Below are 14801 nucleotides of genomic sequence, written 5' to 3' on the forward strand. Positions count from 1 at the left end.
CAGAATTTGTAAGCATTATTGGATATTAGAAGTGATTCAGATTAAAATATTGTTGCAGGTGTTTTTAGATTAACTTTTTTAAACAGTATTATTAATAGAAATTTCTCCAGATCAAGGATAAAATGAATGACAGTCTTTTGCCAACATTAATCATAAGGTAGTAAAAAAAACCTGAATTAAAATTCCTCATTGTAATTTCATTGTTTGATACACACATGCAATAAAGCAAACCTTAAATATGTTTTATTTTTTATTAAATTATATCTTTTCTACATTATTCTACTTTATATAGTATTGCAGAAAGGGTGGGCCCTTCAGTTGAAGGTTAGTGGAGATCACGCTTTTTACTTAAATTATTATGCTTTCTGGTGGTTTTAATTTTTTTTTAAATAAACACATCACAGTGCAAGACTTTTTTTTGTAATTTTATTGCATTTCTGTAAGCCATAAATTAAAAAAAGGGCTGTCCCAAACAAAACCGTATTTAACAAATAAAATGATTTATGAAACAATGGAGAATTAAACAGAGTTTTTAAAAAGAAGAAAAAGTATCTTATGTTGGAAAGAGAAACTTAGCCTGCATAAACGAATAAAGCAGATTTAGGATTTCCTGAACATTATGCAAGTCCTAGACAACCAGGAGTTATCAGGAAAATGATTTTGGATAATGTTCTGAATATGATGTTTAAATTTTCTTCTGCCAGGATTAGACAACATTGTGGGGCTTTCAGAAACTTTTTGCATTTTAAAATGCATGTTGATGTCAAAACTTCATCCCTACGTACAAAAAAATAATAATAATTGACCTTTAATAACATTACACAGGAAATGTAGTCAAATTAGTCCTGTGCCCTGCATCTGATCTAGAAATCAGTGTAGGATGGTTTTTTTTATCATTTCTAAGGTGGTAAATATTTTCATTCTCGTCTATTACAGTGCAAAACCTAGAAAAATACACTCGAACCACTTTATTATCTACATCTAACTTAGCTGAATTTCATGGACCTTCAGGGCTCCATGAGTCAACTGTAAAGTGTCCTCCATCTACAACCCCAGTTCCAGAAAAGTTGGGACACTGTATAAAACATAAATAAAAAGAGAATGCGATGATTTGCAAATCATGGAAACCCTATATTTCATTGAAAATAGTATGAAGACAGCATGTCAAATGTTGAAACTGAGAAATGTTATTGTTTTACGAAAAATGTATGCTCATTTTGAATTTGATGTCAGCAACACGTTTCAAAAAAATTGGGACGGGCGTGGTTACCACGGTGTTGCATCACCTCTACTTTTCACAACACTCTGTAAATGTTTGGGAACTGAGGAGACCAGTTGCTGTAGTTTTGAAAGAGAAATGTCATCCTATTATTGCCTGATATACAATTTCAGTTGCTTAACAGTTCGGGGTCTCCTTTGTCATATTTTGTGCTTCATAACACAAATGTTTTCAATAGCAGACAGGTCTGGACTGCAGGCAGGCCAGTTTAGCACCGAGACTCTCTTACTATGGAGCCATGCAGTTTTAATATGTGCAGAAAACAGTTTGGCGTTGTCTTGCTGAAAGAAGGAAGGCCTTCCCTGAAAAAGAATTTGTCTGGATGGCAGCATATTGCTCTGAAACGTGTATATATCATTCAGCATTAATTACGCTTTCCCAGATGTACAAGCTACCCATGTCATGTGCACTAATGCCCCCTCATACCATCACAGATGCTGGCTTTTGAACTGTGCACTGATGATAAGCCGGATGGTCCCCCTCCTCTTTAGCCTGGAGGATGTGGTGACCATGAGTTCTAAAAAGAATTTCTAATTTTGATTTGTCAGACCTTGGGACAGTTTTCCACTTCGCCTCAGTCCATCGTAAAAGAGCTCGGGCCCAGAGAAGGTGGCGGTGTTTCTGGATATTATTTATATCTGGTTTTAACTTGCATTGGTGGATGCAGTAATGAAGTGTTTTCACAGATGATGGTTTTCTGAAGTGTTCCTGAGCCCATACAGTGATTTCCACTACAGACACGTGTCTGCTTTTAATGCAGTGCCACCTGAGGGCCTGAAGATCACAGGCATCCAATGTCAGTTTTCAGCCTTGTCTCTTGCATACAGAGATTTCTCCAGATTCTCTGAATCTTTTAATGATGTTATATACCATAGATGACGTAATCCCTAAATTCTTTGCAATTTTACATTGAGGAACATTATTCTTAAATTGTTGCACTCTTCGCCCATGCAGTCTTTCACAGAGTGGTGAACCCCTCCCCATCTTTACTTCTGAGAGACTCCACCTCTCCTCAATGCTCTTTTTTTTTTTAATCCAGTCAAGTTACTGACCTGTTGCCAATTAACCAAATATTTTTTTAGCATTGCACAACTTTTTCAGTCTTTTGTTGCCCTGTCCCAACTTTTCTGAAACATGTTGCTGACATCAAATTCAAAATGAGCATATATATTTTTTAAAAACAATAAAATTTCTCAGTTTCAACATTTGATATGTTGTCTTTGTACTATTTTCAATGAAATATAGGGTTTCCATGATTTGCAAATTATCCCATTCTGTTTTTATTTACAGTTTACACAGCATCCCAACTTTTTTGGAATTGGGGTTGTATTAGCACAAGCGTGCACAGTCAGGAACAGTAAGACTGACATGGCTAGATATATCTAACAGATGGCTTCATATATTTGTGGATAGCTGTATAACCATGCATATGTATACAGGCTACATTAACTGAATTTGAATCTGTAATATAGATTACCAAAAAAAATCATTAAAAAAATCCAATTTCAGTTTTTATCTGTATTTAACTTCCTCAAATTATGCATCTTTTTCCTTTCAGGCATTCTGAATTCAGCTTAATATTCCAGTGAATCTGATTTACCTCTATATACGTTACTGATTCAACAGTCTTTCAATGGACATACATACATAAAACCCCTGCTGTTTTTTAAGTATTGCATAACCCTAATGAAAAATATTTCTATACAGTAAGTGTATATTAGCATATAGCTAATACCAGTCTTTTGGTAAAACTCATGAAAGAGGGCTGTAAAGGTTAACATACCCTGCAATTATCTCCCTTCTAAATTAAACATTAGTGCTAAAATGTCAAACATTATGGTTGTTTATACCACAGCGCTGCTGAATTCTTGATTCTGATTGGTCAGATGATGATTGACATCCTACAGCAGCAGCTTTGACATCAGTGCTAGTTTATAGTAATGCACTTGTTCTAATACATTATCATTTCTATTGTAATACAGGGACTTTTGTGGCAAACACTTAGCATAAAAAGCGAGTATAATCGCTGATATGAAGTCTTCTGTGAGGAGACATATATTTAACATTTTTTGGAAGGAATCTCCAATTGTTTTGACTTATTGAATTTAAACGACAGGTTAGTGAGGGAACAACAATTGACGACAGGAACTGAATTGTTCCAAAATATTAAATGCAACAATAAAGGGATAAAAAGTATGATGTTCTTTAATTAAATAAAACTTGTAATCATTCATAAATTGCTGTGGTATAAAATGAATAAAACAGTTTGGAGCATGGTTTTGTAGGTGGTAATGGCATCGCACCATTTGGTCATTATTTCCCCATAACGACATGCCCTATCTCTATCATGCTTTATATGTTCCTTAAAGGTAGACTGTCTTTCAGATTTTTCAAGTGTAGGTCATAAAAAAGAATTTTTCCTGACACCCAGTTATTTTTGTTTAGTGGACTGAAAGCTACTGAATTTGAATCACCAACTTCTAATTTTATTATTATTTTTTAAATAGAATAATTAACATGGCCCTAAATTCTCCGCTATTTTTTCCTGCTTCACCATGACCCAATTCAGGATACTACACCATGCATCATGTGGTGGACTTTCCCCGTTCACGCAAGGAATTGTGAGATACAAATTTGAAACAGGAGAGAAAAATGGAGGACGTGAGTATGCGAATGAAACGTGAAAAACCGACTACAGTAACGGAAAGCGAGAAGAAAAGACGTTATGTTGTGAAGGAAGGGAAACCCAGGACCAAACTAATAAATATCGGCGGTCAGCGAGCACCTCGGTGTGATCAGCTGTTCGTTTAGCGACCGAATGATGTAACCGTCAGTGCACGGTCAAGGTAAACCTGTAGATGGCAGTAATGCAACACTGTGGATGCCGGCTGCTGTAAAACCCAAAAGATGAAGAAGAAGGTAAACCTGCGCATGCGCACACAGACTTCCTCTGTCTGCTTGACTGTGCGAAGCGAGCGATTTCATGCACATTATTTGCTCGGGAATCCTCTCAAATTAAATAACTTCCCAGCTACAAAATGACCTGGGTTTTTTGGGGGGATATTACAGAAATAAACATATCACAATGACCAAATTTCAGAGGGAACTAAATTTCACCGATTTTATGAAATCGAAAGCCCGTCTAGCTTTAATGGCTTATTGGTTTTAACTACAGTAGGTGCATATAAAATGGCCAGTGAATTGAAGTGTCCTCTCCACCTTCAGCTACAAACTTTACTAAAGTTCACTGAGAACAAACTATAGATTTACGCTTTTAGATCACATATATACTGTAATACAAACTGAGTAACCTAATTAAAAGGGACAACAAAACATTCAAATTAATTTCGACAAATTCCCTTTCAATTACATTGTCAATCCATATGTACCTGTATATGAGCTAGCAAAGCTCCTAGTAATTAAACCTGCTGAGTTTTCTTCAGTAAATTCAAATGTTTATGGCACTTTGGATACACAAACCTATAGGTGCTGAAACTCGCAGTAGTCAGACTGTCTATTCCTGGATAAGTACTTTTGTTTTGTATGGTTTTGTTCTTGGTCCCAGTATTCAGTTTATCTGTACAGTTCATAACCACATCTGCACATTTGTTTCTGCTCCAATATCTACTCGGCAGTAAAAACTCACATACGGTATATACAAAAATATGAGCAGCGAACATTATACCCCAAATATAAAACCCTGCCATACAGTGTGCTAGATTGCCTTCATCCATCATGCATCTCAGATTATTTTATCCTTATAATCTGCTCGATGTTTATATTTTAAGCAAATTTCACAGCTTTAGAAAGAACCTGGAGAACCTTTGGCTAATTAAACAAGACAGTCAGTCAATAAATAAACACTGTGCAAGTACAGTTCAATATTTACAGATTTAAAGTCAGTTACAGTAGTCCAGTAATCATCCAAATTGTTCAAATAGGCTTTTTTAAAAAAGGCTGGTCTTAATTATGTATACAAATATCCAAGAAAAATATCCCTTAATTACACGTCATTTGCTTGGTATTTTTAGACTTGGCACCATTGCTGTGTTATAAACCAGTGCATGAAAAGAAGTCTTTTGTTTTGTGTGTCTTCATTATAACAAAACAGACTGTGCCAAGTCCTGAATTCAGGCTCCATTATATTTAGTGGACACCAGAAGGTTGTCTAGTTTATCACATCAGTGAGGCAAAAGTGTCAGGAGTAACTTTCATTCTCACTCCATATGGTCATCCACTGCTTCTTCTCGAACGGATCAAACACGATGCTTTCATCTGCAAAGTGGCGCGTCTCCTTACGGATCCTCACGGCGTGGTACTTAGGAATGCTGTCATCATACTTGGAACGTTTGAAAAATCCACACTGATGGACAGAATGCAAAGAAAAAGACAGGTCTAAATGTCAGTATAAGGTCGGTGATTTTTTTCAATTTGAAGGTTTGAATTGAATTTCAAGAATGAGCGTTATTGAAAAAGCATGCCTAACAAACTGCGTATAGCGTTTAGAACAGGACATCCAGCAGGTCAAACTGGCAAAAGAACATCTTTGCCATAATACCAAAACCATAATGAAGGAATGAAAGACAAGTTAGACGTCTGCGTCACAGAGAGGAAACGCAACAAAGCAGTGAGTGTAACAGAGTAAGAAATAATTATTACAGATTCCAAAGTTCACACAACATTGAAAAGTGAGGCACTTTGTTCACAAGAAAGCACTCTGCTCTTTCTTTTCTTCTTTTAGCAAAGAAAAGATGCGTTAGTGATTAAAGTGTTAAAGCTGTATGTCGAATCACACTGCGGCACTACAGTGGCCTTTGTGTATTTTACCCAGGCGAAGGCCTCTAGGGCTCAGTGGAGAGCTTGTCTGTGTCTGAGGGCTGAGCATGGATCTCAGCTTTATGATATGCTGCGTCATATTGTTCTTTTTGGGCACGCTTGAAGAAACCACACTACAGAGGGAGCAAGGTGATTGATCACAAAGACAGTGATGGTAAAGCTTGTGTTTTTGACAGAACATTTGATATACAGGGTGTCCCAAAAAAAACATACTCACATTTTGACTCCTCATAACTCATTGGATTTTTCATTTCTTTTCAGATCAAATTAACCCTAATAATGGCAGAAGTACGACTAAGTTTTGAAGAAAGAAAATGTATCATGGGCGGCGCGGTGGTGTACTGGTTAGCGCTGTCGCCTCACAGCAAGAAGGTCCGGGTTCGAGCCCCATGGCCGGCGAGGGCCTTTCTGTGTGGAGTTTGCATGTTCTCCTCGTGTCCGTGTGGGTTTCCTCCGGGTGCTCCGGTTTCCCCCACAGTCCAAAGACATGCAGGTTAGGTTAACTGGTGACTCTAAATCAGGGGTGTCAAACCTGATCCATAAAGGGCCTTGTGGCTGCAGGTTTTCATTCCAGCCATGCAGCAACACACCTGACTTGGCTCATTCAATCAACTGAACTGTCTTCACACAGTCAAATACTTGCAGCCACACCCACCCTTGATTAAAGGGTGGGTGTGTCAGTTGATTGAATAAGCCAAATCAGGGTGCTGCTGCATGGCTGGAATGAAAACCTGCAGCCACATGGCCCTTTATGGATCAGGTTTGACACCCCTGCTCTAAATTGACCGTAGGTGTGAATGTGAGTGTGAATGGTTGTCTGTGTCTATGTGTCAGCCCTGTGATGACCTGGCGACTTGTCCAGGGTGTACCCCGCCTTTCGCCCGTAGTCAGCTGGGATAGGCTCCAGCTTGCCTGCGACCCTGTAGAACAGGATAAAGCGGCTAGAGATAATGAGATGAGATGAGAAAATGTATCATAAAGTGCTACTGGAATCACGAAAACATCATGGAAGTGCAAAGACAATTTAGAAGACATTTTCACGACGATCCACCAACGCGACGCACCATTGCTCGCATCAGAGAGAAGTTTGAATCAGATGGAACTGTGCATGACGTCCATAAGGAGCGTTCAGGAAGACGACGGTCATCAATCTTGCTTCTAAGCCAATAAACAATGCATTTATTGTAATTTAAAAAGAGTGAGTACATTTTTTTTGGGACACCCTGTAGATTTAAACCTGGCTGCCTTAAAACTACTTATTTCAACTACTGAAAGCCTTGAATATGTTTTCTGACTAAACAAAGCAATTTATAAAAACAGTTCACCTCAAATGACATCAGTAACCAATAAAAATGGTAGCGTTAATAAGCTTAACCATTTTTTGAGCTAAATGATAAATATCAAAACCCGTTTAATTTACCTTCCAGAGTAGAAGCACTAACAGAGCAAGCATCAGTATTCCCGCTAGTACGGCCACTAGAATTATCCACCATGGCACTCCTGCATAGTGAGCCACTGTATTTTCAGGGAAGATGGTCACTCTCACCTTTCACAACAGAGAAAATAACAAATTACTCATGATACACACTTTCTGATGCAGTACAAGATGTCATGAAGCTTTTTCCACTGGGTAATAGAATTGGAAGAGGTTTTAATCTGGCCTAAAGCATATCGTATAAACGGTTGCCATTATACCTGTGTCTCAGGATTCTTCAGCACAATGTTCTGAGCAGAAACATCAAGACTGATGGAGGCTTTCACTATCAGGTCAAGATAATTATATGAGGCATAATCCTGTTATAGAAATAAAACAGAGGACGTTTATCATTTATGTGCTTTGTACACAAATGGTTTATTTATACTGAAATTATTATGAATGCTACTGTATTTACTTCAAGGAAAGTTGTGTTCCAAAGGCGAGACCTCAGTACAATGTGCGCACTACTGTCCAATCCCTGTAGAGGGCACTTGATGTCCACACATTTCACATCCCCAGCACATGACTTAGAAAAGGTATTAAATACAAATCAGCAGTCTTCAAGCAAAGATCCTTTCTACTATAATAATAATAATAATAATAATAATAAGAAGAAGAAGAATTTCAAGTCATTTACCAGAATTTTGCGTTTTCTTTTATCTGTGAAAAGAGATATTTTGCTCCCCTCAGATGTCCTGCTTGACTCTGCCTGACGCTTTCTTCTGGAGAAAGTGGATCCCTGAAAGAGCAGAGAAAATGCTCAGTATAAAATATACCGCAACTATTAGCTTAATCTGATAGAATAGTACAAACCCCATTTCCAGAAAAGTTGGGATATTGCAATAAAATGCAATAAAAACTAAAATCTGCAATTCGTTGATTCACGTGAAGCTTTACTGAACTGACAGAAGGACAAAGAAAAGATTTTCAATAGTTTTACTGACCAATGTAATTGTATTTTGTACACATTGATGGTACCTTCATGCGCACACACACATCTCGCCCATGCCGTGGGCACTGATGCTCCTCCATACCATCACAGATGCTGGCTTTTTCACCTTTCTCTGATAACAAACTGGACGGTCATATTCACCTTTGGCACTCAGAACTTAACGTCTGGTTTTCCTGAGTTCTGGCCCAGAGAAATCAGCAACGTTTCTGTACAGAATTGATGAATGGCTTCCTCCTTACGTAATACATTTTCAGGTTCCATTTCTGGATGCAGTAGCAGATTGTGTTAAGCGAGAATAGTTTTCCAAAGTCCTCCTGGGCCCATGTGGCTATATTTGTCACATTAGTATGACGGTTTCTCAGGCAGTGCCAGCTGAGGGCTCGAAGGTCACGTGCATTTAACAGTGGTTTCTGACCTTGCCCTTTACGCACTGAGATGTCTCCAAATTCTCTGAATCTTTTCACAATATTATGTACTGTCGATTTAGAAAGACCTAAAATCTTGCGTTGCGAAATGTTCTTTTTGAATTGACTAACAATTCTCTTACGAATTTTGGCACAAAGGGGTGAGTCACAACCCATCCTTGCTTGCAAAGACTGAGCCTTTGGTGCTGCTCCTTTTATACCCAATCGTGATACCAATTAACCTGCTTATTGTAGAATCTTCCAAAATGATGTTACTTGAATATCCTATAAACTTTTCAGTCTTATTTTGCCTCTGCCCCAACTTTTTTTGAGTGTATTGCGGGCATCAAATTCTAACTTCATTAATATTTACAGAATACAATTAAGTTGGGCAGCACGGTGGTGTAGTGGTTAGCGCTGTCGCCTCACAGCAAGAAGGTCCGGGTTCGAGCCCCGGGGCCGGCGAGGGCCTTTCTGTGCGGAGTCTGCATGTTCTCCCCGTGTCCGCGTGGGTTTCCTCCGGGTGCTCCGGTTTCCCCCACAGTCCAAAGACATGCAGGTTAGGTTAACTGGTGACTCTAAATTGACCGTAGGTGTGAATGTGAGTGTGAATGGTTGTCTGTGTCTATGTGTCAGCCCTGTGATGACCTGGCGACTTGTCCAGGGTGTACCCCGCCTTTCACCCGTAGTCAGCTGGGATAGGCTCCAGCTTGCCTGCGACCCTGTAGAAGGATAAAGCGGCTAGAGATAATGAGATGAGATGAGACAATTAAGTTGGTCAGTAAAACTACTGAAACTCTTTGTACTTTTGTCAGTTCAATAAAGGTTCACATTAATTAACAAATCACAGATTTTTGTTTTTTATTGCATTTTGGAAAATATCCCAACTTTTCTGCAAATGGGGTTAGTACTTAGAAATAAATAGTGCTTCGTCAATAAATATACAGTACTAATAACTGGATGATTAGCACAGACCTGCATTAATTACAGTAAATTCTCTACATTTGAGAAATACAGAAGCATACAGAAGAACAGTGAAAATGCTGTACTTCAGTCACGCCGTTTGGGTTGATCTCACTCTCTGGTGAGCAGGTGATCTTCTCTAGACCTTCTGAGGTGATCTTCACCAGGTACAGAAGCCATTTCTCCACTGCAGTTTCTTTAGGCCACTGGATATTGAGGGACACTGTGCCATATGACTTCAGTGGCTTGCCTAAATTCATTACCTGCAGCCCAAATATTAAAATTTTCATGGTCATTTTCATATTTTATGTAATCATATTTTATATTGCTTTATTTAAAAAATGAATATAAGCAGCTTTTGACATTTATTATCACATGGTATACAATTTCCTGTTCCTAGTATTTCTTACCCTAAATTCATATTCAATCAAACTGCCAACTTCTTCCTCTGACTTCACAGCGCTCTCTCCTCTAACATTCCCTCCAAAATACACCTGTGACGGCCTGGCAACCCTAATCCATCACACACACACAAAAAAAAAACGTTAAGTGTATACCCTTGTAACAACATTTAATTTATACCAATACGACAGTTAGTATGTTAGGCTTCACAGATGTTTCTTCATTATCACAAATAACAAAAATGGTTAATGTATGTAATGTACAGTATGTCTGAAAACAACAAAATGATGCCAATTCAAATGTTTGCATCTTCATTTCAGAATGCAACATAAACATGATCTAATTAACAGTTATTTCACGAAATCGAGTCGTATATGAGCTGATAGCCGACAAGGCGTGTAGCGCCGAGTTGGCTGTGAGCCATGTCCGACAAGATTGAGTGGAATAACTGTTTTATTCTATCCACATTCACTGGATTTTGAGAAACAGAGCATTTTTATTATTTTTTGCAAATTCAATAAATAAAAACTTTATATAAAACTTCTGACAAAATCATTTTCACTTAGAATGTAAACAAACCAGCAAAATGACAGTAGCAATTTGTGAAAAATGCTATAATAATAATTCTTGAAAAATAAAAAAATACGTTCTTACCATCAAATACTTTTATTCCATATTTTCTTGCTTTTTTTTGTATTTTCTGGGGTTTTCTTCTTCTTTCGGGTATTTTGGCGGTTGGCAAACCAACTTAAAGGAACAGTCCACCATACTTCCATAATGAAATATGTTCTTCTCTGAATTGAGACGAGCTGATCCGTACCTCTCCGAGCTTTGTGCGACCTCCCAGTCAGTCAGACGCGCTGTTACTCCTGTTAGCAATGTAGCTAGGCTCAGCATGGCCAATGGTATTTTTTGGGGCTGTAGTTAGATGCGACCAAACTCTTCCACGTTTTTCCTGTTTACATAGGTTTATATGACCAGTGACATGAAACAAAGTTAAGTTACACAAATTGAAACGTGGCGATTTTCTATGCTATGGAAAGTCCGCACTATAATGACAGGCGTACTAACACCTTCTGCGCGCTTCGACAGCGCATTGATACCTTCACTCCTGACTTTACATAGGTTTATATGACCAGTGACATGAAACAAAGTTAAGTTACACAAATTGAAACGTGGCGATTTTCTATGCTATGGAAAGTCCGCACTATAATGACAGGCGTACTAACACCTTCTGCGCGCTTCGACAGCGCATTGATACCTTCACTCCTGAGTGAAGGTATCAATGCGCTGTCGAAACGCGCAGAAGGTGTTAGTACGCCTGTCATTATAGTGCGGACTTTCCATAGCATAGAAATTGCCACGTTTCAATTTGTGTAACTTAACTTTGTTTTATGTCACTGGTCATATAAACCTATGTAAACAGGAAAAACGTGGAAGAGTTTGGTCGCATCTAACTACAGCCCCAAAAAATACCATTGGCCATGCTGAGCCTAGCTACATTGCTAACAGGAGTAACAGCGCGTCTGACTGACTGGGAGGTCGCACAAAGCTCGGAGAGATACGGATCAGCTCGTCTCAATTCAGAGAAGAACATATTTCATTATGGAAGTACGGTGGACTGTTCCTTTAAAGGTGCATTACCACCATCGACTGGGCTGGAGTGTGGAACAGGAGATATTGGGGGGGGGAACTATATTCTTTTAGCTATTTCGGTTTCTTTTAAATACTTGATAATTTTTGAGGTTTTGTTTTCAAGTAGAGTTTTTATTTTGTCCTTGGTTGGTTCAGCAACACGCGCCACCATTTTGTTTTTCTCTGCTCACGGTATATGAGCTGATAGCCTAGTAGTAGAGTAGCCAATCAGAGCACGCGATTGCTTATATCCAGTGAATATGGATAGAATAATAACTTGCATGACCACTTTGCTTTCTTCACTGAATCTTCTGACCAATTTTGGATCCTTGCAGTTGTGGTGTTTCTTTTTATTCTGCCAGGGTACTTGCCCAATCTTCACCCATTTTTCATGACTTATCAGTTATACTTCTGCCAGATTCATCAAATCAAATATAGAGACTGACACGGTCATGAGGAAACTACTATTCAAACTATTTTTCTATATGGTTTGGTTTTGGATTGTTGCAGCGTTTCATTTTGGAATTCTACTTTCAAATAGATGATTTAAAGTTGCCTTTCTTCCACTCAAAAACCACAAGAGTGCTAACTTTTACAGTTTACTGTACTTGTATTTGTAAAGGCAAAAATCCACTTTATATCGTATTTAACGGTACAGAAATAAAAGGCGATGATGATACATTACCCTTGCACTGATAACAGAAGTTCAATCATGACTTTAGCTTTCGCCCTTACTCTCTCTAAACCCCCCTGCAGACTCGTTCTGTTGAAGAAACAAACAGTAAAACAGTAAAATAAATAATAGTAAAAACCATCTGATATCTATGACTAATTTAATTTACAACCCCGATTCCAAAAAAGTTGGGACAAAGTACAAATTGTAAATAAAAATGGAATGCAATGATGTGGAAGTTTCAAAATTCCATATTTTATTCAGAATAGAACATAGATGACATATCAAATGTTTAAACTGAGAAAATGTATAATTTAAAGAGAAAAATTAGGTGATTTTAAACTTCATGATAACAACACATCTCAAAAAAGTTGGGACAAAGCCATGTTTACCACTGTGAGACATCCCCTTTTCTCTTTACAACAGTCTGTAAATGTCTGGGGACTGAGGAGACAAGTTGCTCAAGTTTAAGGATAGGAATGTTAACCCATTCTTGTCTAATGTAGGATTCTAGTTGCTCAACTGTCTTAGGTCTTTTTTGTCGTATCTTCCGCTTTATGATGCACCAAATGTATTCTATGGGTGAAAGATCTGGACTGCAGGCTGGCCAGTTCAGTACCCGGACCCTTCTTCTACACAGCCATGATGCTGTAATTGATGCAGTATGTGGTTTGGCATTGTCATGTTGGAAAATGCAAGGTCTTCCCTGAAAGAGACGTCGTCTGGATGGGAGCATATGTTGCTCTAGAACCTGGATATACCTTTCAGCATTGATGGTGTCTTTCCAGATGTGTAAGCTGCCCATGCCACACGCACTAATGCAACCCCATACCATCAGAGATGCAGGCTTCTGAACTGAGCGCTGATAACAACTTGGGTCGTCCTTCTCCTCTTTAGTCTGAATGACACGGCGTCCCTGATTTCCATAAAGAACTTCAAATTTTGATTCATCTGACCACAGAACAGTTTTCCACTTTGCCACAGTCCATTTTAAATGAGCCTTGGCCCAGAGAAGACGTCTGCGCTTCTGGATCATGTTTAGATACGGCTTCTTCTTTGAACTATAGAGTTTTAGCTGGCAACGGCGGATGGCACGGTGAATTGTGTTCACAGATAATGTTCTCTGGAAATATTCCTGAGCCCATTTTGTGATTTCCAATACAGAAGCATGCCTGTATGTGATGCAGTGTCATCTAAAGGCCAATTTATGCTGACAACCCAGTCCTCGCAGATAGCGTTGCAGACAGTGTCTGCGTAGCCCCCCACCTTCGCAGACGCTCTGCGTGCACCTCCCAAAAATTGTGACCACCGCAGAAGCCTCGCAGACAGCGTCGCAGACAAGAGGGCTCTGATTGGTCCACTCTACATCCGCTGTACATGCACTTCCGCTTCCCTACTTTCCCGGTTTGGTTTGTTTTCACAACCGGCATTTTTAAAAACACGAGCGAAGATGGAGCAGCATGAAGAGCGGTTGATTGAGGAAGTACGTACATCTATACGACTCCAGTTCTAGTCATTATAAAAAAAAAAGTTCTAGTCATTATAAGTAACCGGAGGATAAACACTCCACTAACCACACCCACCAACTACTCCTAGCGACTTTGCGCCCCCTTGCGTTGTGCCGGTGAATAACATCGCGCACGCCTATTACTCCCCGCTCAACGATAAATTACAACTGTCTGCGAAAAGCTATCTGCGAAAGCCTTGTCGCAAGAGCATGCAGAGGCCTTAAGGGCCCGAAGATCACGGGCACCCAGTATGGTTTTCCAGCCTTGACCCTTACGCACAGAGATTCTTCCAGATTCTCTGAATCTTTTGATGATATTATGCACTGTAGATGATGATATGTTCAAACTCTTTGCAATTTTACACTGTCGAACTCCTTTCTGATATTGCTCCACTATTTGTCGGCGCAGAATTAGGGGGATTGGTGATCCTCTTCCCATCTTTACTTCTGAGAGCTGCTGCCACTCCAAGATGCTCTTTTTACACCCAGTCATGTTAATGACCTATTGCCAATTGACCTAATGAGTTGCAATTTGGTCCTCCAGCTGTTCCTTTTTTGTACCTTTAACTTTTCCAGCCTCTTATTGCCCCTGTCCCAACTTTTTTGAGATGTGTTGCTGTCATGAAATTTCAAATGAGCCAATATTTGGCATGAAATTTCAAAATGTCTCACT

At 39.0% G+C, this 14801-nt stretch overlaps 1 protein-coding gene across 2 annotated transcripts in view; it reads right to left on the reverse strand.

Annotated features, from left to right (window-relative positions):
- Positions 1 to 3448: 3448 nt before the first annotated feature.
- itga6a (integrin, alpha 6a) overlaps positions 3449 to 14801 on the reverse strand; it is a 46907-nt gene continuing 35554 nt past the window's right edge. The window contains exons 18-26 of one of the 2 annotated variants that reach the window (XM_060929999.1): positions 12634 to 12711; positions 10322 to 10424; positions 9998 to 10174; positions 8230 to 8331; positions 8008 to 8118; positions 7811 to 7909; positions 7536 to 7661; positions 6107 to 6228; positions 3449 to 5642 (exon numbers count right to left, since the gene is read on the reverse strand). In XM_060929999.1, the coding sequence (XP_060785982.1) occupies positions 6121 to 6228; positions 7536 to 7661; positions 7811 to 7909; positions 8008 to 8118; positions 8230 to 8331; positions 9998 to 10174; positions 10322 to 10424; positions 12634 to 12711 (904 nt within the window). In that variant the 3' untranslated portion in view covers positions 3449 to 5642; positions 6107 to 6120. The remainder of the gene's footprint in view (positions 5643 to 6106; positions 6229 to 7535; positions 7662 to 7810; positions 7910 to 8007; positions 8119 to 8229; positions 8332 to 9997; positions 10175 to 10321; positions 10425 to 12633; positions 12712 to 14801) is intronic. The other variant, XM_060930001.1, reaches the window with a different exon arrangement.

Source organism: Neoarius graeffei, chromosome 9 (assembly GCF_027579695.1).
Source record: "Neoarius graeffei isolate fNeoGra1 chromosome 9, fNeoGra1.pri, whole genome shotgun sequence".
NCBI classification, from domain to species: Eukaryota; Metazoa; Chordata; class Actinopteri; order Siluriformes; family Ariidae; genus Neoarius; species Neoarius graeffei.